At 36.4% G+C, this 27,785-nt stretch overlaps 6 protein-coding genes across 9 annotated transcripts in view; 4 read left to right on the top strand and 2 right to left on the bottom strand.

The window, feature by feature from the left end:
* LOC111515014 (uncharacterized) overlaps positions 1-2,947 on the top strand; it is a 78,788-nt gene extending 75,841 nt beyond the window's left edge. For all 4 annotated transcript variants that reach the window (XM_074179950.1, XM_074179949.1, XM_074179951.1 and 1 more), the window contains one exon: positions 2,165-2,947. In XM_074179950.1, the coding sequence (XP_074036051.1) occupies positions 2,165-2,467 (303 nt within the window). In that variant the 3' untranslated portion in view covers positions 2,468-2,947. The remainder of the gene's footprint in view (positions 1-2,164) is intronic.
* Positions 1-27,785, top strand: part of LOC111505089 (uncharacterized) — a 312,186-nt gene that overhangs the window by 71,919 nt on the left and 212,482 nt on the right. The window lies entirely within an intron of this gene.
* Positions 10,874-16,031, top strand: LOC111515015 (uncharacterized). Its single transcript, XM_074179945.1, has 3 exons — positions 10,874-11,025; positions 11,081-11,244; positions 14,906-16,031. The coding sequence occupies exons 2-3, from the start codon at positions 11,094-11,096 to the stop codon at positions 15,970-15,972; spliced, it is 1,218 nt and encodes a 405-aa protein (XP_074036046.1). The 5' UTR covers positions 10,874-11,025; positions 11,081-11,093; the 3' UTR covers positions 15,973-16,031.
* Positions 20,046-20,694, bottom strand: LOC111505090 (uncharacterized). Its single transcript, XM_023159839.2, has 3 exons — positions 20,561-20,694; positions 20,323-20,505; positions 20,046-20,272 (listed from the first exon to the last, which is right to left on the bottom strand). Exons 1-3 carry the CDS (start codon positions 20,690-20,692, stop codon positions 20,072-20,074), a joined length of 516 nt encoding a protein of 171 aa, XP_023015607.1. The 5' UTR covers positions 20,693-20,694; the 3' UTR covers positions 20,046-20,071.
* LOC111505091 (uncharacterized) lies at positions 20,886-26,859 on the top strand. The gene is made up of 4 exons (XM_074179963.1): positions 20,886-21,051; positions 21,819-21,898; positions 21,954-22,113; positions 26,716-26,859. Exons 1-4 carry the CDS (start codon positions 20,886-20,888, stop codon positions 26,811-26,813), a joined length of 504 nt encoding a protein of 167 aa, XP_074036064.1. The 3' UTR covers positions 26,814-26,859.
* Positions 26,849-27,785, bottom strand: part of Nasp (Nuclear autoantigenic sperm protein) — a 92,168-nt gene continuing 91,231 nt past the window's right edge. Inside the window, exon 5 of the mRNA XM_023159844.2 lies at positions 26,849-27,178. Coding sequence (XP_023015612.2) covers positions 26,999-27,178 — 180 coding nt within the window. The 3' untranslated portion in view covers positions 26,849-26,998. The remainder of the gene's footprint in view (positions 27,179-27,785) is intronic.

Raw genomic sequence — 27,785 nt, 5'->3', positions numbered from 1 at the left:
ATGACCCCAAATGCAGCACTTGAGGTTCTACTCGGACTTCCACCATCGCACATCTACATACAAAGAGAAGCTCGAATGGTGACACATAGGCTAATGCAGGGGCAAACCCCAATCAGCCAGTCACACAGTGCAGAATACTTGAAACTGTTCGATGAACTGAAGACATATCCAATACTAGGAATGCCGGCAGATAACACAGTTCCGCAATACAACTTCAAAAAAGATTTCAAAATCATCATACCAAGTAGAGAGGACTGGCAAAATGTCTCACCGGTAAAAGTGGAAGAAACTTGGTATACAGATGGCTCAAAGACCCAAGAAGGAGTGGGAGCTGGTATATACGGAGGCAGAGCAAAGGCGAGAATCGCATTCAGCCTCGAACATAATGTAACTGTGTTCCAGGCAGAAGTAACGACCATCGAACACTGTATAGGGGATATAAACAGGCAGAAGTTGACAAATAAAACCATTGCCATTTTCTCCGACAGCCAGGCGGCAATTAAGACGCTCAGCTCATTTCAAGTCTTCTCAAGACTGGTGTGAAGCTGTCTGAGCGCACTCAGCGCATCAAGCGTACTAAGTTCCTAAAATAGGGTCACTCTAGTTTGGGTACCTGGACATGAGGGTCAGAAGGGCAATGAGGAGGCCAATGTTCTAGCCCGTGAGGGCGCATCCAAGACTATGATCGTCCCAGAACCCTTCTGCGGGATAGCGAAAGCATGTATATAGACATCCATAAACTCATGGATGCAAGCCGAATTGATAGATTGGTGAAATAAGCTCCCAGGAATGACGCAGACGAAAGAGTTTATAAAGAAACCATCCTCCAGATTCACGGAAGACCTGCTAAACCACAAAAGTAATGTTGTAAGGGTAGTGGTGGGTCTACTAACGGGGCATAGTCGACTCAGGAAACATATGAGCAACATGGGTCTAACAGAAGGAAACCAATGCAGAAGAAGAGGAAGAAACCGCACTGTATGTGCTCTGTGAATGCGAAGTGATACGCAAGATGCGGGGAAGAGAAACCAGAAACCAGCTATATGAAGGGGTCAGTGTCAAGGCTATAGAGTTTCATCAAAGAGATCAATGATCTCTGACAACCAAGGAGCATCACAATAGATCTAAAACGGTCGCAGTGAATCAGGCCAGGGGCCAGCTCCCGACAATCTAATCTAATATAAACAGGCTTTACGTAATTCACCTAAGCCAGATACAGGTACACCAAACTACCTGTAGAGTCAACATAAACACGTGTTACGCAGCCGTAATATCCAATTATCAGAAATAATAATTCAGGATGTAATAACCTCTGAGAAAGCTAGCCACTCGCGCCAGAGAAACGTCAGGAAGAAATTCCAAAAATCCACGGCCTTCAAACCCGAAATCTTGGCCGCGAAAGCGTTAACCATTTTATTGGTGAATAATTCAAAAACGCTGAATGCTGTGATATATAAAAGTTTTGAGATAAACTTTTTTTGATATCTTCTTCTTCACGAACTGCTAATGGAAGTTTGATGTGAGAAACAATGTTTTATTGTTATCAGTACCGGATTAGCAATGGAGTAGGAGGCAGCGAATGCTACGTGCCTCGAAAAAAATAATGAACCACTCCATACACTTAGTAGCTATTCTCAAAGCAAATGCGAGCTATACACTGTAACTGTTAAAGCCGCATATTACTTAGTTTTATGTAAAAATGATGCTAATTTGAGAAGAATAGATTCAAAAAATGAGCTAACCAATAAAATGAACCATTTCATACTGTTTAAAAGTTAATTCAAGTGAGATTTTGAAGAGGATAAACTGGTGTACTTTGTAGGTAAGCTCATTTTTCAAATCGACTTTTTTATGTTAATTACAACTAAAGGGGGTACAATATTCAGGTAACGATTATAATGCTGTTAGTAGGTGACACCAGAATACTTACGAAGATGACCATCTTATATTGTTTTCTATTGAATTTTTTTGCTTAAACCGATACCTAATTCAATGAGTCTTCTTCAACAATCAGACGAATAATTCCTTCATCACCACCACAATTACAAAAGTAAATTTTTTGGTTTGTGATTGTTTTTTTCTCTTTTTTTTTACGAGACTTTCAATAACATTGTATAGTTTCGAAGTTTTCACCTATTTTCGCTGAGTTCAACTCTCGTTTCAGGTCCCAGTGAGCAGTCGACAACCTCTATGTCCTGTTGAAGGATATTTCGAGCTTGCGCCAGCCGCCTGCAGTAGCAGTTTCCTCAGATGCTCGAGATCATTCAATACAAGAGGCAGGATGGAAGCGTACATGTATCGTTGTCCAGAAGGTTTTGCATATTGGCAGATCAGTAGGAGATGCGAGAGAACATCCAGACTTCTTGACTGTACAGAAATCCAATCTCAACATTCCAGATGGGACATGCCTGTGGAGAGTGTGAACATTTCTCTGAGACGAAGAAAAAGTGCATATTTTGGGTGGTAAACAATGAAAATGCAGACTGAAACGAACATTAAGTTAATTTATGCCAGTTGGAACGCAAACGGAATTGAAAGATATTTGATGAATTCCACGAACGTATCCCTAGATTTATGATTTTCACTCGATGAGATTTTTTCATGGATATCTTTTTATTGCTGAAAGCAAATTCAGAACGATTTCCCTGAGAAAGTCCTGTAATAATGTTAAATTAATTTCGACTGATTTTTCCCCATCGAACTAATTTTCTGGTTCTTTGTGGAATAACGCGTTATCTAAGTAGTCTTACTTAGATACCGCAACTGGGTTTTTGGTTTTGGACTATTTATTTTCTGATATTTATTGTATGCTAACAAAATCATTTCCCGAACCGCTTATAGTAATTTATTTATGATTAGATATTAAGTAATTAGGTTAGATCGAAAATCAATTGCCAATATACGTAATGAGTCCTTGACATGAAAAATAAATGATTTTTTATAATACTTCGTGTACATCTATGTTTCTTTCAACATATCAGCAACTCCAAAATGAAATTTTGAACCTGCAAAAAAATAAGCAAACTATTATGGAGATGAGAAAACACAGCAAAATTGGTGAAACTGTCTAGCTGAACGAATCAACAAAAACAAAAAATTCAGTTTAGTACCATAGATTTTGGTACCCCCACAACTGGTTCAGGATCCATATAGAATTGATGATCGTGTCCGTCACATTCATTAGCTTTCGGATGTCTTGTAATTCCTGACTATTCCTGGAACCGTCTTGATTTGACTATTGTGATCGTATTAATCAAAGAAGAATTGTTTACATCTAGGTAGGTACTAAAAAATGAATATTTCGAAAAAAAGTCTCGAGATATTCATCTCTTTCAACTACCTACACCGTAGGTTCTGGAAAATGCCTGCCGGAAAACAACTACTTCCCTGGCTAATACCCCGTTGGATATTGATTTATAGGACCATGATGAAATTATTCGAGTAGATCACCTTCAGACCGGTTTCGAGGTATTACCTCTCATCAGTTCAGGAAATATCCGACCCAAACAGAAAAGTGCCTGTACTGAAGTTACTGTAGGTGTTCTACTCGAATAGGTTCAGTACGGTCCTGCTGCTGGATGAACGAGAAACATCTGCGAGACCTTACTTCTATGAGGTATCTTGCATAAATGTCTGTCTGATATAATTCAATATTCAGCGTGATTTTTGCCAGAGAAATGGTTGTTTTGTGGCAATCATTTACCATTCACCACGTTGCCATATATATTTCAATTTTGAGAAACAATGTCAGGGTCTAATTTCAGACAAGATCAACAATAAAAAAGCTCTCTATGCTGCCTTCTTCAATAGAGTATCTTTAAATGTGGCTCGGCCTGAACAAAAATACATAGAATGAGAATATATAGCATGAGAAACAACGTCAAAGTCTAAACTCTGTCCATCCAAGCAACGGAGTGCTCCAAAACATTATCATGCATAGTGCACGTCATCTCCCAGACAAGGTTGCTTGTACAGAGTCGCACTAGGTCAAAAGTTAGTGGGTCTACTCGATCGATTTTTTTAATAATATGCAGTTGGGTATAGGAAAATTATTCAGAGTTTAACCAACATTAAATGAACTATAAAAAAGTAGGTTATTTTATTTCAGCAGGACAAATGGGTACACAGTTTTTGATTTCAAAATGACGTTTCAGCGAATTAATTAAAAAAATTATCAGTTAACTAGTCACATGCTTTACGCCATTATTCCATTTTTCAACGGTGATGGACGAAACAGCTTCACTAAAAATATTTTTAATATCACAAAATTCAAAAGTAGAATTTTTTAGCAACATGGTTTTTTTATGTCCGCCCGAATGAGCTCAATTGGGTTGAGCTCGTCGTGGTAACGGGGAGGACGTAATATTATTCTAGTATGTGCTTTAGCAATTCCGTCAACAATATATTATTATACAGTGCATTTCTACGGGTTAACCCCAAAAAATTTAATTTGAAATAATGAAATGAATGCATGATTACTTTATTTTGAAGTGAAATTGACAGATGAAACTTTCAAGATGGCGACTGGGGGCCATCTGAGAAAAAACTAATTGGAAAGGGAAGTCTTATGACACATCATTTTGAAGCTCCTGATGAATACTTCACAACCCTAGAATATGAAGTCAATATCTTCACCTACTACATGACAGAACATTTAATAATTTTCTGAAAACAAACACATTAATATCGATATTTCTAGAAATATCCCTTTTTATCTGCCATATGGCAATTCCAACAACCCGATAAGGTTTGTTAAGTTATTTTTTGTTTATAAAAACGACAAAAAATGCCAATACGACAATGAACATCATTGTTCAGTTAGAATATTCATATTTAGTTTTCGGTTTTACTAATAGAAAGGTACCACTTCAATAATCTCTGAAATGATCTATTCTCGTCCATTGGAAGAAAAAATTGAAGCGATTTTTATTTACGGTGCGACGCGTAACTTTCACGAGACCGAAAGGATTTTCAATGAACATTTTCCGAATCGTCCCATCTGTAGAAAATATTTTAGGGAACTTGTATTCAAATTCACAACTACCGGTAATGAAAATAACAAAAAGCCCCCAGGTCATCCGTCCATTCCGAAAGAACAGCAAGTGCAAATAATTGGTGAGTTAGTAGTAAATCCTGATCAGTCTACTTATTTCGTCGCGAATGTTTGTGAAGTGTCTCCTTTTACTGTGTGGATACTTCTGACGAGGCATAGGTATCATCCATATAAAATTAAAATGGTACTCCAAATAATTGAACATGACCCTGATCGAAGAACAGAATTTTGCAATATCATGAGGGAAACCATTGCAAGGCATCCTACCTATCTCCACAATATTTGTTTTAGTGACAAATGTACATTTTTTTTCAAACGGCAATGTTCACAGACAAAATTGCCGTTATTGGAATGACACCAACCTTCACGTTTTCCGGGAAACACATATCCAATATCCAGAAAAAATTAACGTTTGGGCAGGAATATTGGGAAACCATATTGTAGGTCCCCTATTTATTGATCAAAATTCAACAGGGCAACTGTATTTGAATATGCTGAAAACTACTGTTGACCCTCTCATCACTGAAATGGTCGAAGGGAATCCTAATGAATTCGATATGGATATTGTATTCCAACAAAATGGAGCACCACCACATTACTCCAGACGAGTAAGAAACTATTTGGTTACTACTTTTCCCGGTCGTTGGATTGGCCGACGAGGTTCTTCAGAATGGCCAGCCCACTCGCCAGATTTGACACTTTTGCACTTTTTATGGGGCTATTTGAAGCAAAAAGTGTATGAAATTGAACCTGCTTCAATATTGGATATATGGCAGAGAATAATAAATATTTGTAAAGATATTGTGTTCGAAAATGTTTGGCGTGAAATATCGGATAGGCTGTTCATATGTCAAGAAGTTCAAGGCAACCATTTCGAGCATCTTCTGAAGTGACCTCAAGCTTATTACCTTATATTATGTAGTTAAATGTCAAGTATTCAGGTAATTATTAAAAGTTCCGCCATTTTGTAGTAGTTGAAGATATTGACATTATATTCTAGAGTTATGAACTATTCGTCAGGTTCAAAATGATGTGTCACAAAACCCCCCATTTCTATTTAATTTTTTTTTACCAGATCGCGCCCAGTCGCCATCTTGAAAGTTTCATTCGTCAATTTCACTTCAAAATGAAGTATTCATGCATTAATTTCATTATTCCAAATTTGTATTTTTTTAGTTGACCCGTTCAAAAAATAAAAGGGGGGGGATATTAAAAAAAAGAACTGTATTTTTTTTCATGTTCGTTCACTATCTATTATGGGCTTTAGCAATTTAGTCAACAATGTATTAATTATATCACCATGTTATTCTTGAATGGTATACTTTTCAAAAGCATCCAGTCTCAAATTACAGCTTTTTTGTGGCTGTAGTGAGAATTTTTTCAGCTTTTCTGGAATGGTATGGAGCGTTGTCTGAATCAGTTACACAATTCGCTTTTATTTTCGGAACTATATTCCTAAGCAATTTCTCAGAAGATATGTTATTCATTTCCTCATGATAGTCACCCGTTTTTCTCAACTCGAAGGCCCACAAGTCGTCGGGAACAAAACCGGTTTCGCTTCCTTTATGACATACCTATCAATCTTTTTCTTTTTCCTGAAAAAGTATTCATTTTGTTTCAGTTGAAACAGGAAAAGCGTTTCTTTTATACGAATAACATCACATAACAATAACAAGTTCTCTTGTTCACAAGCATACGCGGTTTCTTGAGGGTACAATAAGGCGGTCCTTACCTGAAGGTAGGTCATCTAACGGGGCTTGTCTTCAAGAAGTTATTGATTCATCAACCCATAGACAAAGAATTCCTAAACCACTACGACACAACGCTGTTTCGACCCGCCATAGAGCATAGGTCTCGTTAATGGTGCCAGGCTGAACCACGAATGCATTGTTGGGCACAGGTTCTCCTATCGACATGGTACTTTTGAAAGTACAAACATCGCGAGACTCCATGGTTTGTTTCAGCTAAAGACTTAACAAAAATTATACAAAAAACACCATTTTCAGGCAGAAGGCTTGCAAGATATGCTAAAAATCAGATATGGTAGTTCTACTATGATATTTTTTATAAAACTAATTGAGAAAAATTTGTTAAGGACAACTTCCTACACACATTAATACTTTAGTTCTGTAAGAAAGTTGATTTGCCAGAAATAAACACTCCAGGGCCACGACGATGACCCTTGCCGTTATAAAAAGTGCACATTAATAGGAAAGACCTCGTCAGTCTTCAGGTCGAAGAAGTTTAGACTGCCAGGATTCGTAAGGAGACGACAGCTGGTTATTCACTTTATCTCCCAATCACGTAAATATGTTCCCCAAAAGTTCGATTTAAATTTGCCTTATTTCACATAATTATACAAAATGAACCCTTCATAATGTTGTCCCGTTATAAAACTACTACCATCAATAATATATGTGAATCAAATCATCAAAATAACCAACTCAAAATCCAAACATTCATGAATGTTATGTTCAATGGAAAGTTTTCAAAATATTTACTGTTAGGACGAAATTATTATTTGTTTTATTTCTTTTGTTTACGAATGAGTCACGAAAATTCAAGGCAGAAATCTGCTCAAGAAAAAAGTTGTGATTCGCTGTGTGTCAACAAAGAAGATAGTTTCTGATAGTTTCGTTATCAACAGGTAAGTCAAGATTTGATTATTTAAGGCTAGCCGCATAGTGTCAACTTTTGAATTTCGGTGAGTAAATAATTTAGTCGATTGCAATTCGTCCGCTGCTGTTCCAACGCACACTGATTACTAAATAGTATGCTTCATAGACTATTGAATATTCCACTGTCTGAGAGTAATTTCCAGAGAGAGCTGAGTTTGAACAAACAAATCGTGATCAACAACGGTTATAAGGAAGATATTATAGACTCCATTCTTTCCAAAAAACTACAAAAGCAACCTATGGACCAGGTCTACCCAAATTCAAGATGCGGTAACGTCAGTTATAGGACATTGTCATATTTACCAATAATATTGCCCGTTTTTTGAAGAAAGAATGTGTAAACGTAGCTTACAGAACGAATAATAGTCTAAGTGAATTTATTAAAAACGAGACAAAACTCCTGTGTTGAATAGACCAGGAGTAAATATAAAAACTGATTTGTGGCTCTTGCTCAAAACAGTATAGTGGCCAAACAGGGAGAACATTTTTCCCAAAGATTTAAAGAGCATATAAATGGTTTGCAAACCACTTTTTAGCAGAAGGACAAGAGTTGAAACATGAATAAATATGACGTGTTACATTCAGAAGAGAAGAGTTTGAAAATCAATCTTCTAGAATGTTTAGAAATCAATAGATTCAGGAATTCGGGTAATTTATTGAATGATCAATTAGAATTGAATAATTCCCCGTTACTAAATATTTTTCCAAATGTGGAAACTGATACATATACTCAAATAATTTAATTCATTACAACTCAGGTACTTGAAATGTAAGGACTTCATATTGTAAAATTGTAAAAGTAGAATCTAGTTAGTAAAGACACTCCCAAAGAAGCTATTATATGGTGAAACACGTGTTGCATTTTTGTAAAATTGTTCAGTGAAAATCTCACAGTAAAGTGTTTTTTTTGAATACGTTAGTTATGGATTTTCATCAAGTGTCGGCCAATTCCATCATATATCTATAGAACTGATTTTGTTGCACCTGTGTATGATGATAGCCTAACTTATTGTGAGGTGTGTATGCAGTTATGTCAAAGATCGAATTAGCGACTGCTCAATGTTTTCAGTAGTGTTTTCCTTGTTATTTGTGATGATATGTCTTTCCAATTCCTTTCTACATATTTTATAAATGTCGCTAAACCAGTCGACTAACAGATACGTCGTTTATTACTACTATACATAATTTTTCCGATTATTGCTTCTTGTTAATATATGACCGATGCATTCTACATTACTCTGTACTGTTACTCACGCCTAATGTGAGTTCTCTCTTTGAAAATACTAATATCTAAAGGAAATGTGCATTGTGACAAGAGCGTTAGATAACTGGCTTTCATTTTTAGAACCGAAGGAACGATAATAAAAACGCGAAACGTTAGAAAAACGTGAATTGTATTTTTTATCGTCCTGCCATTTTTCAACAACGTTATTTCCTTATCAAAATTCCAATATTCATATATTTCAAATAAAAATTCATAAAAACATTCATTCATAATATTTCTCATCCCCGAAACATCCAGTATCCCCAGAACTTTTGAAAAATGTTTCTATGTATTCAGTTATCAAATACATAATACAAAAAGTAAGGTAAATTTTAATTTTTCTCAAAAAAATTCATTTATTCATCAAATTTTCATTTTGTCCCCTTCGAAGTAGTCCCTCTGAAATACATTACACTTGTTCAAGCGTTTATTCCAACCTTCGAAGCAGTTCTGATATCCTTTTTTTGGTATATCCTTGAGATCTCTCGGAGAATCTGTTTTCATCCCCCCAATCATCGCAAAACGCCGTATTTTCATGGGTTTCTTCAATTTTGAGAACAGGAAGAGAAGGATTCAAATCTGGTGAATACGGTGGCTGATGCATGATTACGAACAAGCAATGACTATTGAGCAAGTGCATTATCGTGATGTTTTCCTCGTATTGCTTCTGGCAAGCGGTGCATAACTCAAAGATAATACTCCTTATTGACCAGCAAAACTTTGGTATTGACTCTCATTGGAACGATAGGACTTTGGTTTCGATGTCATGACCATATACCCATGATTTTCCACCAGTTATGACCCTTTAAAGCAAATCTGGATTGCCATTTAAGTCATTCATCAATTCTTGAGAGATGTTCATGCGACGGTTTTCCTGATCAAAATTGAGTAATTTGTAATAAACTTTGCTGTGACACGCTTCATGACGAACATTTCCGAAAAAAATGCATATCATGAGCCGACCGATATGCCGACATCCTCAGCAACTTCTCTAATAGTGACTCGCCGATTCTTCATAAAAAATTTCTTAACTTTCTCAACATTTTCATCTGTTGTTGATGTTCTGGGGCGTCCAGGGCGAGCTTTGTCATTCACATCTTCTCGACCTTCTGTGAAAAGCTTGTACCACTTGTAAAAATTTTTCTGACCCAGAGTACAATTACCGTATCATTGCAAGTGTTTTTGAGCACTTTATTCCATTGTTCACTCAAAATTTGACGCAAAATCTATGATCCACTTTTTTCTATAGCAGAAAATCGCCGAACACGCAAAAAACTTTTATGCCTCTCACCAACAAAAAAAATATGCTAAACAGCTGAAACTGTGAACATATATTCGAGACGAGTGTAAAAATCAATAATCGAATGTACTTAGCCAGCGAAATTTGAAAATTCACCTTATTTTTTTAACAGACCTCGTATTTTACTGAAAATTGACATTTTGTGGAGAAGTCAGTGCTTCTTACTGTTTCTGGGGCAAAAAACCTTCAACAATCTGAAAATAAACAGTTAAAGCTATAGAGAATCTGCTGAAGTGTAATGAAGGTCAAACTAAACAGTTTACCCCGAAAAGTTACTGATGGGTGATATATTTGTAAGTTCAGTTAGTCAGTGACTTGTCGTATTTTGGCTACACATTCAAGGAAAAAAAAGAAATTTCCACACTTAGCTTTCTTCATATGGTTGATGTTTCGGAAAATAATCTTTTTCGATTCTCCCATTATTACACTTCAGCAAATCCTTTACTGCTTTAACTTTGTTCATTTTCCACATCATGGAAGATTAAACAGTCAAAAAGCATTAAGAAGGGTAATGTATACCTTCAATACTTTAATACTTTCTCCCTATTTATTTGGAGGACCACATTATTGACCTGAATTAGAATTTTGAGCCACCCTGTATAATAAACAAAATAAATTATGTCATTGAGTGGAATATCTGTAGATGTCAAAATAACTTTTTTTTCGGTGATGGTTTTACATGATACAAATCAAATAAATAAAAGTAATCATTCGTGCTACATGCAGCATTGTAAGATAGCCTGGTGACCATGATAATGAATAATTAATTTGGAAATGTTTTCCAGGATGTGATAAAAAATGTCAAAAATTAGCACAGAAGAGAAGTCACCGCTGTTGTATGTCTTAGAAGAAAGAGATGACAATTCGAAGAGTAAAAAGATGTATTTTGAGAAATCCAGATTGGAGGGTATCACCTCAGGAGCCACAGCCGTTTTCACACATTTTCCAAGTGAGTATTTTCCATTACCAACACACACAATTCTACTTCAGTTTGACATGCATTCATTCATGCAACATTTCATTGTGAAATTTTCACTCAACAGTTTACAAAACGTGTTTCGCCATTCAATAGCTTCTTCAAGCTGCCTTAGTCAGTATGAAAACGCTTGAGGATTTGAATGTAATTTTAATATTTGAAGTGTTATCATAATAATTTTCAGTACGTAGAAATAAAAAGATTTTTTTTCAGTTATCAGTTTTAAATTCAATCTAGTTATTTGAAGAGTTATTTTTTAATCAAAAGGTAGAACATATTTACAAATTTCTAACATAGAACTCACTTCTTCGTGGAACTGAAAAGTATACAATAAAGTGTAAATATTGGAAATAAAAATATAAAAAATATTTGATCAAATTCATATAATTAACGTAATTAATTGTCCTTGTCAAAATAATTTTCACTCTAATTATATATGGAATGTATTAACAATACCTAAATTACGTGAACAGCAATAATAAAGTTAACCATGTAAGTCGATGAAACACGAATAAATTTCAGAATTTAGGTTGGTTGAGGATTTAATACGATTTTTTTTTAAATATAATAATAATAATAATAATAATAATAATAATGGTGCTGCTGACCACCAAACAGCATTGCCTTGATAGGATACGAATGCTAGTGGCTGCTAAGAAGTCACTAGTGAGGCGAGCGAGAAGTATCGCGGAAAACCTTAGATTTCGCGAGAAACCTTCTCGCTCATTTCAAGAGCCTCCACGTGTTGTGGATAATCCGCCGACCGCTGATCAGGTGGAATCCTTCTGGAAGGATATCTATGAACACCCGCAGCAGCCACTCAACTTAAACACTCCAGCCCTAGCGCAGTTCGAAGATTTCAACAGAGAGCTTCGACAGCCTGATCCCAATGAACTGCGCAACCCGATAACCCCGGATGACGTTCGAAGGGCCCTTGTTGGTTCCAAGAACTTTGCTGCTCCAGGCCCAGATGGGCTGAACACTTATTGGTGGAAAAAACTATCAAGTACCCACCGCCATCTGGCCAGAGTTTTAAACTCATGGCTGGATGGAGAACAGCCGATTCCGGATTGGTTTGTCGAGGGGCGGACCGCTCTTATCCCCAAAAACGGAGATTTGTCGGTTCCTAAGAATTACAGACCGATAACATGCTTGAATTCGTGTTATAAGTTGTTTACAAGCATCTTATACACACGAATACTCACCGCAGTTGACTGAGTGTTCGAACGGATATATGAGCAGAGAGGGTCGAAGAGAGGAGTCGCTGGATGTAAAGAGAACCTGCTCATCGATAGATGTGTAACGCAGGACTCGATACAATATAAGCGTAACCTCTCTATGGCCTGGATCGATTACCGTAAGGCATTTGATACAATTTCGCATGAGCTCATCTTGCATTTGCTCAGATGCCTTGCGGTACCCGACAACATAGTGAGATGCATTGAACAACTGATACCACTTTGGCGAACTCGCTTCACCATAACATTTGGTCAAGCAAGAGTCCAAACAGGGTGGGTCACTTCCAGAAGGGGTGTATTTCAGGGTGATTCCCTCAGTCCCCTTCTATTCTGTATCTCACTATTGCCATTATCCGTGGCGCTCAGAAATACTCGAGGGTATAACTGTGGCACCCCCGTAAACCGGAGGCACAAGGTCACCCATCTGTTTTATATGGATGATCTTAAACTATATGCCTCTGGAGAGAAGGATCTTGAAGGTGGTGGAAGAGTACACGCATGCTATCGGTATGAAATTCGGGATAGACAAATGTGCAATGGTTCATCTCAAAAGTGGACGATGCGGGGACTACGGAGAGGATGTGCAGCTCGTAGATGGAAGCATCCTACATCATCTGGATGCCGGAGAGACGTATACTTACCTCGGGGTGGAACGTCACTCACAAGAGGTAACTGAAGTGAAAAACTCTCTCCGCGGCAAGTATCAGCACAAACTTCGACAGATCTGGTCATCGGAACTGTCGGGGAAGAACAAAGTAGCTGCAACAAATATGCTTGCCGTTCCAATCTTACTCTACTCGTTTGGAGTAGTGATGTGGACTCGGGATGAGCTGTATCAACTCGACGTAAGGACCCGAAAAATGATGCATCTCTATAGGAGTTTGCATCCCAAATCGTCCGTTCCACGGTTGTACTTCCCCCGACAACAGGGAGGTCGTGGACTTTTGAGTTTGGAGTGTCTACATGACAGAATGGTACTGGATACAGCCTGTAAAGTCGTCAGGAGTTCGGATCCCCTTCTCTGCATGGTCCGTGACCATGAGAGAGCAGGAATTGGAGCATTCCTCCTTAGGGCAGCTGCTCGAGCAGCTGATGAACTCGGTATAGTTTTCGACACTGAACGAGGTGACCACAACTCTGTCACCGAGTTGGAACCTGTTCAGCAAAAAGCTCAGAGAAAAGCCGCAGAGATCACCTTTCTTCTGCGGAAACACAAGGATAAGCCGATGCATGGGGTCTTCTTCAATAACATTGGAGGCCTTGGCTTATCAAAGCGCCTGACCTTCGCTTTTCTCAGGTCGAGTGGGCTGAGGTCGGAAACTGAGGGGTTCATCATGGCTTGCCAGGATGGTGTCTTCAACACCTTAGTCTACCGCAGTCGCGTGATGGGTATAGCGGTTCCTGACACAAGGTGCAGGGCCTGCCACGAGGCGCCCGAAACCCTAACGCACTTGCTATCAGCATGTCCAGCATATGCGGCCTCGCCCTATACCCATCGACATAACGCGGCCCTAAGAGTGCTATACTACCATCTACGGCACTCTTACGGTATTGACGAGACACCGGTGTTGCCCTACCCTCCGGGGGATATTGAATCCGTTGTGGGGAACGATAAGTCCCGAATTTATTGGAACTATTCATTCCCCACTCTCAGGCTCATACAAGCTAATAAGCCTGATGTAGTCCTTCTCGACCACCAGACCAAGACGATATTTGTCGTGGAGTTTTCAGCTCCTGGCGAGATCAATATCGTCAGAAAAAGAAAGTATTCTTTTTCGAAAACGAAACTTGATATGAAAAAAATACAAGCGACGAAAATGTTGAATTTGTAGTTGCCTAATCTAAAAAAAATTAAAGCTGAAAAAAAGTCAGTGACGTTCTTTTTTCTTGATATTGTTGCCTGTGGTGCCCACTGAGACGCCACTGGACCTAATAATTTCAAAATAATTCGGACGGAACAAACGCCTTATTACTTCAAATATCTGTAGCAGATTTCAGTCAATTCGGTGTAAGGATTTTTATTATATTTTATAAATACCTTTTTTTTTAATTTTAGTGCCCTGTATCTCAGGAATGAAGCAACTACGGAAATATGCTAATAAGCATGTTAGTAGTATATTCGTAAAATTAATTCAGGCCTTGAGACTGTTTGTGACCCATCAAACAAATTGATAATTCAATACCGATTTTGATCAAATTTTGGTTTATCAGTTTTTCAATTGTGAATGGCCCGCTTTAGCTACTTTGCGGAACTGGATAACTATAATCCATTATTTATAATTACCTATCACAAAATTATTTCTGGCGATAATATAACGAAATGACTAGAATCGTCAGTACTTGACTGCCATTCACTTTTTCAACCGCTTCATTCTGAAAAAAAATTTTTGTTATAGATTACATCGGGACCTGCTGGGTTACAACAGCACTTTGTGGCCTGATTTTCTTCATGATGATTCTACTATTATTATCCGCCATAACTTCAGCCAGTATCAGAGTCCCAAGATGTATAGCAGCAACGGAAGTCGACAACAAAAGTATCCATCTGGTGCACGTTCAAAACCATTGGAAAAATTCTGAAGTGGATCTCTTAGAAGAAATAATCAAAACATACCCATCCTACAAAGTTCGACTTATCTTGATAGAAGAGCACAAGCGATTGCCCAAGTATCAGCGGAACATCCTGCGTGAAGCGAATTCAATTCCAATTTCTACAGCTAGTACCAACATGGAAATAAAATCTTCCACAAAAGCAATGAAGAACCATAATTCCGTATCTCTTCCTCAGAGGAGAAAGAGAAGAGTTGATAACGTACGTTTCAATATCAACATGGAGACCAAACGACTCATAGATATGTTGTTACATGGAAAATCGGCATTGGACAAAAGACAAAATCCTTCTACAAAAAAACCAACCACCACATCCAAAAAACCCATTACAACTACAGAAAAACAAATAGATACGGCTGACGACCTACTCAAAATATATCCCAATCTTGTGGTGGAACATTTCACTTATAATCAAGCTTTTTTTGGTTCACCTCTTTATGCTTACTGGTCAGAACTGAATGATCATTTGAAAGTTTTTGCTGTGAGGGTTCTTCAGTTGTGGCAGTTTGGTGGGATGACTTTTGATCTGCAAGCAGTGGCAAGTGAAATCAAGGAACTAAGTGCCAATGATAATAAAACAAGTGCTAAAGATGAAATAAAAGTTAAACAGTTCGTCATTTCTGAAAAAAATAACTACAATGATCTACCTATTGGAGTTGTTAAAGTTGATGATCGAGCCCTCCACATGGAAAGCAAGGTTCCTTGTCACGCATTTTTTGGAGAAATTCTCCTAAACCTGAGAAAGACCCATAAAGATACGTCCGTGCATTATATCATGCAGAAATCGATCAAAGTTTTTTGCAGCCACTTCTCTGCAAGTAGGAACTATTGTAATGTATTCAATTATAATTGACACTGAATTTAAATATACTGTATAATTATATTTTATATTAAATGTTTGAAATTCCTTGATTATTGTAGTAACAGTATTTAAACAAGTAGTTCTGACGAAATTATTAGAAATATATGGCTTTATTTGGTTTCTATGGTCAAATCCTGGAATCCAAAACAACCCTACATTGAACAATAACAATAACAGAAATATACCCCTTTCCATTCAACTTCTGAGTAAGCTTATGGTTCAGCGTCAAAATACGGAAATCTTCATCAAATGCTATCAGTATATAACTACTAACTAACAGTTATTACCGGAAAACGATTTTGGATACTAACACTCAACACGTCGTGTAGTAGCTTGATTCAAAATCTATTTTCCAATATATTGTTTTTATTTTTCAACTTTTTTTTTCATTTATATTTCTATTGTCATTTTGACGATATTGACGATAGTTGTGTCACGAAGTGTTCTGGCGATGTATTGAACTCATTGGAGCCTCTGGAGACACCCTACATTTCATTTTATGAGAGAGAGGACATTGGCAGATCAAGATCTTCAGACGATGTGGTGGTGCAGGTTTTTCCGGGTTTTCCTGCAGCTGAAAAAGCAAATGCGCCACTGGAATCAATTAAGTCGCCTCGGGGCGCCAATTAATTTTTATTGTTGTTTTTATTTTTATCGTTGTTTTATAATTTCACACATCAAACTAAAAATTTTGAGTTTTTAAATTGAAGTCAGAATTTTTAGTTGAAAGTCGAAATTTCGATTGGTCAAAATATCAACTTCAAAGTAGGAATTTCGAGATTGAAGTCGAAATCTTCAGATTGAAGTCGTAATATCGACTTAAAGTCATAATCTCGAGTTCAAAGTCGAAATCTCGAATTGAAAATCGTAATTTTGGATTTGAATTCATAAACAATTGATTGAAGAAATACTAATTTTATCACAGTCTCTAAATGTGCACCCTCATCTTCTCAAAACTATTAGATAATGAAAAGCTGTACATAAACATACTGGGTGTCGTCTCATTTGGAGCAGTTCACCTTCAAACTCCTTGTAATATATTTTGAAGCCAAAAATAGCGAGACAAGTCTAGCTAATAGTGGGAATTTAACTACACTTTTCCATCTACAGTTTCCGAATTGCAGGCTGTCGATGTTGGGATAGAGGAGAAATCGTAAACAGGGTTGCCACATTTTCCATGAATTTGAAGTTGATGTTGAATGGAACAACATCACCCTTAAACATATTTAAAAATGTTTTCTAGGCATTCACCCACAAATATATTGATAAATGTTTTCTAGGAATCTATTAGCAGATGAACTATTGGAGTTTTTCAAGATGTAATAGTTGCGGAACGATGAAAAGTACGCCTGCATATTCAGAAAGTTCAATTAAATAGTTTTTTAAAATTCTTGATCAAATTGAAACACAAAATTTCGATTCTGAATTCGAAATTTCGAGTTATAACTTTGAATTTCGACTTCAATCTCTAAATTCCGACTTTTAACTCGAAATTCTGACTTGAAGTTTCAAATTCCAACCCGCAATTGCAACTCACTGAAAATTTTGACTTCAATCTCAAAATTTTTATTCAAACTCGAAATTTCAATTTCAATTTTGAAATTTCTATTCGAATCTAGAAATTTCGACTTTAATCTCAAAAGTTAGACTTTAAATTCAAAATTGCGACCTTGAAGTCGAAATATCGGCTTCAATGATCAAATTTAGACTTTAATCTTAAAATTTGTATCTCAATCTAAAAATTTCAACTTGAAACCCAAAATGTCCACTTCCAACTCGACATTTTGACTTCGATCGCAAAATTTTGAATGAAAATTCGAAATTATGATTTAATTCCCAAGATTTTGATCTCAAAATTTCCATTCAAAACTAGAAATTTCGACTTTAATCTCGAAAATGCGACTTTAAATTCGCAATTCTGACTTTGAAGTCGAAATTTCAGCTTCAAACTTCAAATTCCGACTTTTATCTTAAAATTTGGATCTTCTTCTCAAAATTCCGACTTTGAACCCAAAATGTCCACTTTAAACTCAACATATCGACTTTAATCTCTAAACTTTGAAAGAAAACTCGAGATTCCGATTGAATTATGAATCTAAACTGGAAATTTCGATTTTGATCTCGAAATTTTTAATTGAAACTAGAAATTCCTACTTCAATCTCGAAATATCGACATATAATTCGAAATTCAGACTTCAATCTCTAAATTCCGACTTTATATTCGAAATATCGACTTTGATCCCAAAATTTAGAATTCAAACTTGAAATTTCGATTTCAATTTTGACATTTCGATATGAAAACAGAAAGTGAGACATTGATTCCAAAATTTTCACTTTAAATTCGAAATTCTGACTGAACTCGAAATTTCGACTTCAATCTGGATCTTATTCTCAAAATTCCGACTTTCAACCCAAAATTCGACTTTAATTTTCAAATTCCTTCAAACACAAAATTCCAACATAATTTTCGAAATTTCGACTTTGATTCCAAAATTTCGAATTCAAACTTGAAATTTTGCTTTCGAATTCAAAATTGCGATTTGAAAATAGAAACTGAGACTTTCATTTCAAAATTTCCACTTTAAACTCGAAATTCTGAACTGAACTCGAAATTTCGACTTACTCTCAAAATTCCAACTTTGAACCCAAAATTCGACTTCAATTTCCAAATTCCTTCAACTCAAAATTCCGACTTTATTCAAAATTTCGACTTTTCGAATTTAAACTAGAAACTTCGATTTCAATTTCAAAAGTTAGATTAGAAAATAGAAATTAAGACTCGAAATGTTCACTTTAAACTCGAAATTTCGACTTTGAACCCAAAATTACGACCTCAACATTCAAATTCTCTTCAAGTACCCATAATTTATTTCAAAAATATGTTCCATCCAGCAAAATGACTGAAATATTGCCTTATACTCACTTGATTTCAATCAAATAATACTCTGATATTTTTTATCTATTATTCTCTCTTCTCATATCTTTTTTTTTGTTGAAAAGGGTTACATTCATTAAAAATCACCTGAGAATGTTTCGATCATTCAACCACTATAGGTCACCGTTGTTATTTGTTAATAAAAACCAGGCCGTAGCGAGGGAATCCAAATTTTCCCAACCCCCACCAGCAAAATTTACCAACTTTCGTAAAAATGAAAGCCGAGGGATTAGTTACTACTATAATATATTAATTTTCTTACTTAGCTATCCAAAGATTGGCTGAATGCTTATGCCCGTTAGGGTATGCACAAACAAAAATAAATTTCGGTAGTTATGAAAATAATAATGGGAATTATTCTACTTTGGACCAAGGTCCTTGGTCTTCCACCATAACCACCATGTATAGGAATATTCAATACAAATGAAAGGAAACAACACTTAAATAATATTGTGCTTATTGTTTTCTACTATTATTTTTTCTATCGTCACGGCCCGAAATATCCCAACTTTTCCAAGTCGAAAAAACAGCGAAAAGCTGGGAATTTTGTAAAATTGTCACTTCAAAATTTGTGGACTGTTCAGGACTGTTCTCTTACTTGGGAGAAATTAAACTTTTTTGAAGTTTTCAAACAACTCAAAATTTCAAAATATGGGATCTCCAAGTTATGCATGTTGGGAAATCCCAACCTTCTCCAGGTTCTTTCCCTTTTCTTATTACCTCTCCCTTTCTTTTCTCTCATTTTTTTTTAATTTTCATTAATTATTTCACTATTATTTTTTTCTATCTTCACAGCCGAAAATTTCTCAACTTTCCCCAACTTTTTCCCAAGTCGAAAAAGCAGGGGGGAGGCTCCCCCCACCCCCCCATGGCGACGGCCCTGATAAAAACAAATATTTGGTCAATAAAAAATAAAAATAGTTGGTCATTCCCAACAAAAAATTAAATAATTCATCGTTGAATGTAGTAATCTCATCTATTTCTTCTGATTCACGAAAAAATCAACAAACCCATTTAAAGATTTTTGTCATAAGTAAACCGTGAATAAATTCGCTCCATAATCATTGTTTCAGTAAATGTTAGAGAAACCAACTTCTTGGCAGCTTTCGAACAAACAAAAAAGCATTACTAAATTGGAAATTTTCACTTTTATTTCTACACATCACAACCAGTGACCATCCGACAAAAAACACAGAATACCGACATCCAGTTGTATATCATAAACATTGACATGACGAGTCCATATTTCTTGAAATCTATTCCCTCCACGAAAGCTTTGATGACGAATATAAAGGCTTCCAACAAAATGATCACAGAATAGAGTAACAGGAACGGTAGGAAGAAAATAGGATTACCCTAAAACATCACGAGTTATTATTGTTTAAATTTTGATAAATTCTCCTTACAGTCAACAGACCAACAAGCAGAAAGAAATAATACTCCGCAGATAACACAAGACATATTAATTTAGCATCTCTTTCAGCTTCCGGGGTGATGAATGTTCCACTCTTCAATCTTTCCCTCCAAAGAAACCCTGGTAATACCGGTCCACATTTTATTATTCGTACTATGTCAAAAATACTGAGAATCTGAAATTAATATCATGACCAAAAATTTGGTGTAAATAACATATATTTTGCATACCACACCGAGGATCCCTAAAATAGCTACATAAAACGGTGCAAATCTCAACGCTGGATGGGCACAAAAAACTTTGATGGTTTTGTGATTTCTCTTCAACAGTGGTCCAAGTAATGTGTGAAATGGAATTTTCATAATGGTTTCCAAAGTTCGAACTGAATTACATTTCGGCTTGAAATTAAATTAGTTTTTAAAATAGTTTTCATGAGGTACTTTTGACACTGACAATTTTGCGGAAGATTATGAAGTTTGCTTTGTTTGTCTGAGTGACGTTTTCAAAATGAATTAGTGTAAACGTATTATTTTATCATCTTATTCCAAATTCGATATGAGCTCCAGCACAATAGTCATAAAAACTCCACCCAATTATCCAGATAGTGTTTTGAAGGCTAATCCTTTGGAACAAAAATCATCCAAGTTGTTGATCTCGTCTTTATGGTTGTTCTCCTCGGTATTTTCAGCAGCCAAAATCGATTTCAGTGCAAATGTAACTGGTAAGTACAATAACTAATGAATACTTGTGAAACTCCCATATAAATGAAAATTAAATGAACCAACTCTTTTTAAAAGAACCTCATTATGGGACTTTTGTGTTTAAAGATATGTTTACAAATTTTATGAGAAATAAATATCAATTTAGAATTATTCTAAGAATTATTCTTTGTCATGGACGGTGCAGACACAGTGAATAGGTGAAAAACAAAATTTTCGATCGCACGCAAGCAATTCAAAGACGGGCCAGAATATGTCCAAAAGAAATAGCTATAAACTAAACTTTCTATGTTTCTCACGAATTCCTCTCTCACTAACTTGAAGGAAGGAGTATAAGATAGGAACATAGGAAGATAATTTCCATTCTTAGACGAATTGGTGAAGAGGACCGACACCAAATGGGTCTAGTAATTTGGTTTGGAATCTTTTAATTTTTATTTTTCATTTCTTGTCAATATTTTTTTTGTAATTTTCATCTCGTGTTAATAGTTCAATATTTTTATTTTTGGGTGTTGCTTGTATTTTATTTCATTGTAATTTCAGTTTTTTGCTTAATATTATATTATTTTCAGGTAATCTTTTTAATTTTTTATAGATTCTTTCAGGGATTTCAAAATCGTTTCATATCGTGTTAGACAATGCAAGTCTGAACCAATGAAATGCACCATGAAACATTGTCGGACAACTTCAATTAATTATTCATTTTTATATCCATTACAAGAAAGCTATAACTACAAAAAGAATTTCGTGTTGATTGAATTTGTTTCAGGTATTTCATTCTCATTCAATATTCAAGATGTACTTCTGGTATCATTTGCAGCTTGGATGCTTCATAAAGGACTGGCTACTGTAATCTCTGACTTCTTTCCATTCGTTCTGAGATATAATTAGAAATAATTTTCAGCGAAACGTTGCTCTAATATTTCCTTGGATTTTGGCGGCACTCTATGGCCTTTATTATAATCACTATAAGAGTTTGTCACGGATGGCGGCAGTTTTGAAACATGTCAGGCATACAACTGCACTACCCTGGATTGCTTTATCCACAACTGCTTTAGGACTAGGTGAGGTTCTCTTCAAGATTATTATTTCGTAGTGTATTCACAGATTCTTTCTTTCATTTATTGAATAACAAAAACAAGTAATTACCAAACTAAACTTCTCTGAAGAGGTGAAATACCTTACCATCCTCGACAGGAAGCTAACATGGAACCCTCACCTACAGAGTAGAACAAAAAGAGCATATGTGGCTTATGAGCAATGTCGGAGGACCGTGGGACGCGCATGGAGTCTTTCACCCCGTGTGGTGACCTGGATCTACACTGCAATAATAAGACCTATGTTAACGTACGGAGCCATTGCATGGAGACCGAAAATTCCACAACCACCGGCCATCCAAAGCGACTGACTTTTTTAAACATCAGAGGAGCCATGAGAACAACACCAACTGCGGCAATGGAATTAATAACTGGTCTAACCGTCTTACCCCTCTGGACCAGTACGTTAAAGAGGTTGCGTTAATGGCCATGTTACGATTGCGCACGTCTGGTGTAAACCTCGAAGTAGGGATGGGTCAATTGAGGCTGAGCCTCTGGCGAGAAGCGCGTACTGCGCAACCAGTGCAGGCAACCAGTAATGCAATTGAACCCAGGTTTGTGTTTAATAAACCCTGAAAAATACAAATAAAACAGAACACTGAGTCAGATGCTACAAATGCAATACGCATATATACATACGGCTCAAAAACCAAAGGCTCAGGATGTAGAGTGTACTCCAGATCACTAAGCCTAAGGATTAAGTGGGGAATGAAAAAAATACCAGCGTGGTCCAAACAAAACTGTCTGGTATCTCAATCGCCACAAAATAAATAACCAGGAAAGAAATTTCCGGCAAAAACATAACAATCTGCACTGATAGCAGACAAGCCCTATTAGCCTTGAACAGACAACGTGTTACCTCAGGGCTAGTACTAGAGTGCCACCAAGATTTAGCCAAATCCTCGGTAGATAATAACATTATCCTGAGATGGGCTAAAGGAGACGACAGGAGTAAACGTAATCGCATTGCCGACTCTTTAAGCAAGGAAGCGGCTGGACTAAAAATTTTAGAACCCAGTGGCACCTACGGCCTGATGACATTGACAATTATGGAACTCGCCAAACATTCCCCCATGCTCAATCCCTAAAGAGGTGGAATGAAATCAAAGGATCCAATCTTGCCAGGATCACTCTGGGCGACCCTGGGAAGCTGACGCCGAAGAAATATCTGGCGATAACCAGGAAAAATCTACGCTTAACAGTAGGATTCTGACTGGCCATTGTCAACTAAGGAAACAACCCCAACAATATAAGGCTAGTAGACACACCTCTATGCAGGATGTGTGAACAGGAAGATGAAACTGTCAGGCATGTCCTATGCGAATGTCCGGAGTTATCGTCAATAAGAGAGTGTGAGTTCGGCAAGTCTTGGCCTACATCTGCCGATATAAAGGAGATGTCTCTACGAGACCGGTCCACCTTCCTGGAAAGGACAGGATGGACGATGACCTAGGAGGACAACTCCTTGAGAGGATGTACAATGGGTCACATATGGCCTAAGTGCTGTGGGCCTACACTCACTCTCCCTACTCTACAGATACAGATGTTATCGGAGTGTTTGGAAAAATGACAGTCGGTTGGCAAGAGGTCTGAGTAGTATGGTGGGTGAGGCCGAACTTCGATGCTCAATTCGTTCAATTTTCGGACGTTGATTTGTGAAACGTGCGGACGAGCGTTGTCGTGGAGCAGGATTGCCTCTTCTGTTGCTGGCTGCTGCTGATGCAATTTTCGGTACGTTTCGTCGATTTTTTCACAATAGGACTCAGCTGTGATGGTTTGGCCGGGTAGCAGAAAGTTATAGTGTCCGCCGCTGTCCACTTTATAGTTAACCATGATCTTTTTCTGGTGGGTTTCCGCTTTTGGTGCCTGAGTAGCTTATCTGTGTTCAACCACTGTCCTGAACGTCACCTTTATAGAGAATCCACAGTTCATCACACGTGACGATCCCATCCAAAAAAAAATCGTTTTGGTTGCGCAAAAGCAAAGAAGAACAGACCTCGTAAAGTGAAAATTTCTGTCGTTCTGTTCTGTTGTTCAAAAGTTTCCGATACGTTTTAAACCAACAAAATCGCATGGAAGCTGACGCCCAGTTCCGGATTATTGTAGGTTGACCACTTTGGGACTCATATCCGAGGCTAAAATCTCCGGAACGAAATTTCGGAAAGCAACGTCGAAAAATGCGTTGATTTACTTTACACTGGTTTTACCCTGGTTACATCTAATCAATAAGATATCCAAGAGTTGTTGTCAATAACAATAAGAGTTGTTTTCAATAACAAATGTAAACTCAATATTCGGAGATCAAATCAAATCAAATCAAAATATGCTTTATTACAAAAGATCTAAACATCTTATTGGCAAAGTCTAATGAATTAAAACGTGTATATGGAACATTAAATCAACAAATATAAACTATAAAATAATGCTTAGAGACAAGAGAGACAATATTAAACCCAGCTGAACAGATACAAATATAAATACATGAATATATTAAAATTGAAATGCAAATATATAATGCTTCGTAATGAACATTGATAGCCATTTTGTGTGGATTAAAATAACTTGTTTACATTAGGCTACATGCCAATTACTCGATAGAGCCTTGGTGGAATTCGTCCCACTATAATAGAGCCTCCCAATAAGGAATTATTTCACTTTCTGTCTGAATTTCTTTTCATTATATATTCGTCTCAAATCAATGGGAAGGTGATTAAATAACTTCTATTGATTAAATAATTATTGAAAATAATAGAATTTTATGTAAGAGCTAGATTAGGTGTGGGAAGGGAAGTAAGACTGACGTGTACTATAAGTAGGGGTGGTATTAAATTGATTTTATATTTTTTGTGGATAAAACACACTGTTTCCAAAATAACAAGACATACTAAGGTCAGAATTTTTTGCTTCACAAATAATGGGCGGCATGAATCCCTGTAGCTAGCCTTGCATAAATATCTGATGGATCTTTTTTGTAGAGAAAATACCATATTGAAACGAAATTATGCACAATTTCCCCAGAAACAAATTCCATAACGTATACAGGACTCAATTTGTACAAAATAAACTGATTTTGTAATAGTAGTATCTAACTCTCCTTCAACAACTATCACTGCATGACATCCTGCTGCTAGTATTTTACATAAGTAGTCAACATGGGAATCAAATTTCAGATTATTATCAATGAAGAGCCCCAAAAATTTGTTTTTCTTCAAATTTTCAATTTTAACATTTTCCAATAGTACTTTTCCTATGTTACATCTAAACGTAACCACATCTGTTTTGTCGATATTGAATGATAAAAGATTGAAATCACACCACTCTTTCACCCTTCTTATGTCGACGATGATTTGATCAAGTAAATTTGAGGCGGTATTGCTATGCCAGAGGACAGTGGTGTCATCAGCAAAACATGTGAATTTATCACTTATGTCCACATGAATTAAGTCATTGACATTAATGAGAAACAACGCCGATCCCAAAACGGAACCTTGTGGGACCCCACTGCCAATGAAACGTTTCTCTGATGAAATTCCATCTGATAGAACATTCTGCCGCCGATGAGAAAGGTACGTCTCAAACCAAAGTAATGCAGATTCTCTAAATCCATAAACTTCTAGCTTGCGACTAAGTAGCATGTGGTCTACACAATGGCCGCCGCAGATTCTCTTTCATTAAGATTGGTGAACCGGTTTTCCAGAAGTGAAAATATAGCACCTTGTGTACCTTTTGAAGACTGAAAGGCAAACTGGAATAAATGTATTTTATTGTATTTATCGAGGAAGGATGCAGACAAGACGGGTAGCAAAGCAATTGGACTAATATTAGCCGTGTTGTCAAGATCGCCTTCTTTATGTAGAGGAATGATTGTGGTAATTTTTAGACACGATAGGAACATACCTTTGAGGAATGTGAGTTGAAAGAAGGTCCTGTGCCTACCTCCTCTTTTACTTTCAGTTTAAATTTGCTTAACTTCTATTCCTATTGCTGTGCCATCATGCTGCCTGTAAAAACAATTATTGCACTGAAAGCAATTCAGTTCCATGCAGATTTTTATCAATTTGGATATAGTCTTCGATTGCTTCTCTACTGAGACCACTGATCTTCACATGATCCCTTGGGGAACATTTGGAAACAACAAGGATACATCAAAATGATACTATTCGTTTCGAATAATACACAGTATTCCAAGACCACAACACGCCTTGGAGAACTGCCATAAAAACCTGCAGACCACGGCCAAAAAACCGGAAAATATCTTTCACACAGTTATCTCTGGCCATGAAAGTTTACATTATTTGTATCCTGTTAGTTATAGACTAATTTTAGAGTTAGGAATTAGTGAGCTATATCTCTTGAAGACGCCTAGTTGATTGGTGTATCTCATGTCAAAAAGAGTGCTGCATTTCTGGTGTTTGGGCAAAGTACTTGTTTTGGATCTTGGTTTATTGTAATCAAAGTCCGACTGCTGAAGAAAATGAAATGGATACATTTTCATATCCTAAACTCTCTATATAATTCGACTAGTACTTGAAGCCACCTTAAATACTAACATTTTTCCTTTTTTTTCAGTTCTGAGGGTTATACTTATAATGAGAATTCTGCAACTATCCGCAAATTTATGGTACCGAAAGAAACTGGAAAAAGAACTATACGAGCCAATAAATTGAAACATTTTGTGAAGGTCCAACAAAATACAACTGTAAAAATGAAAAAGTGGTTTTATTGTGGTCATTAAAAGTATCAAGTAAAATCTCACATCCAATAAATAATACACAACTGAAAATACTTCTTGTACTGAAGGAAATATCCCAGAAATGATTATAATGATTTGAAAAGACATGAAACTAAAACACTATTTCTTAGCGGGTCTGTCATCTACGCTCTCTTTCTCGTCTGTTATTTCATCAAGTTTTCTTTTTCTTTTAACGAGATGTGAGATATTCGTGACAGGTTTGGAAGAGCTTGCTTCAGAAGTTGATGACTCTCCGAGTGGTTTTGCTTCCGTTACAGCAGATACAATTTTTTTGAGTGCCTAAAAATTTAAACAATGTATAGCCCAAACATTCCATGATTTGCTACAAATATATTCACTTATGATTGATAACTTTCAACGTGAAAAGTTCAGACGTTGAGAGTTTGACTTCAACTAATCTGTAATCTAAAACTCTAATCAACTATACGAAGATGTTTTATATTCACAAAGAAAGTCAGACAACTTTTTGAAAAAGCAAAATATGATAGAACGCAGAGATGAGGAGAAGGTTCGAAAAAATCGGTGATTCTGTGACTTTTGGAGTAATTATCATTCTGCTAAAAAATATTTTGTTAGATAACAGTAGTTTACCATGTTTACTTCTTGAACAACCAGTAGTAAAATTAACCTGGGGTAGTAAAAAAAATAAATGCCTATCAGTTGAACAATTTTTATTACAAAAGTAATTTTCAAAAATACAAAAGTATAAAAATAAAGCCATATCGCAGAAAAACGTCAGTCTCAATCAACATAACCTCAATAAATAACATTAAATGGTAATTTTCTCCATAACCTCCTCAACAGTAGGCTTTCTTTTCACTTGTAATTTATTGACTGTATTGTCACTAATCGAACTGAATGTTGGTTTGCTGACAAAGTTTTTAAT

Source organism: Leptinotarsa decemlineata, unplaced genomic scaffold, assembly GCF_025532065.1.
Source record: "Leptinotarsa decemlineata unplaced genomic scaffold, Ldec_3_MD MMD2_tig00026282_RagTag_RagTag, whole genome shotgun sequence".
NCBI lineage: Eukaryota > Metazoa > Arthropoda > Insecta > Coleoptera > Chrysomelidae > Leptinotarsa > Leptinotarsa decemlineata.
The sequence above is the reverse complement of the archived record's forward strand: the minus strand, read 5'-3'. Positions and strand labels throughout refer to the sequence as shown.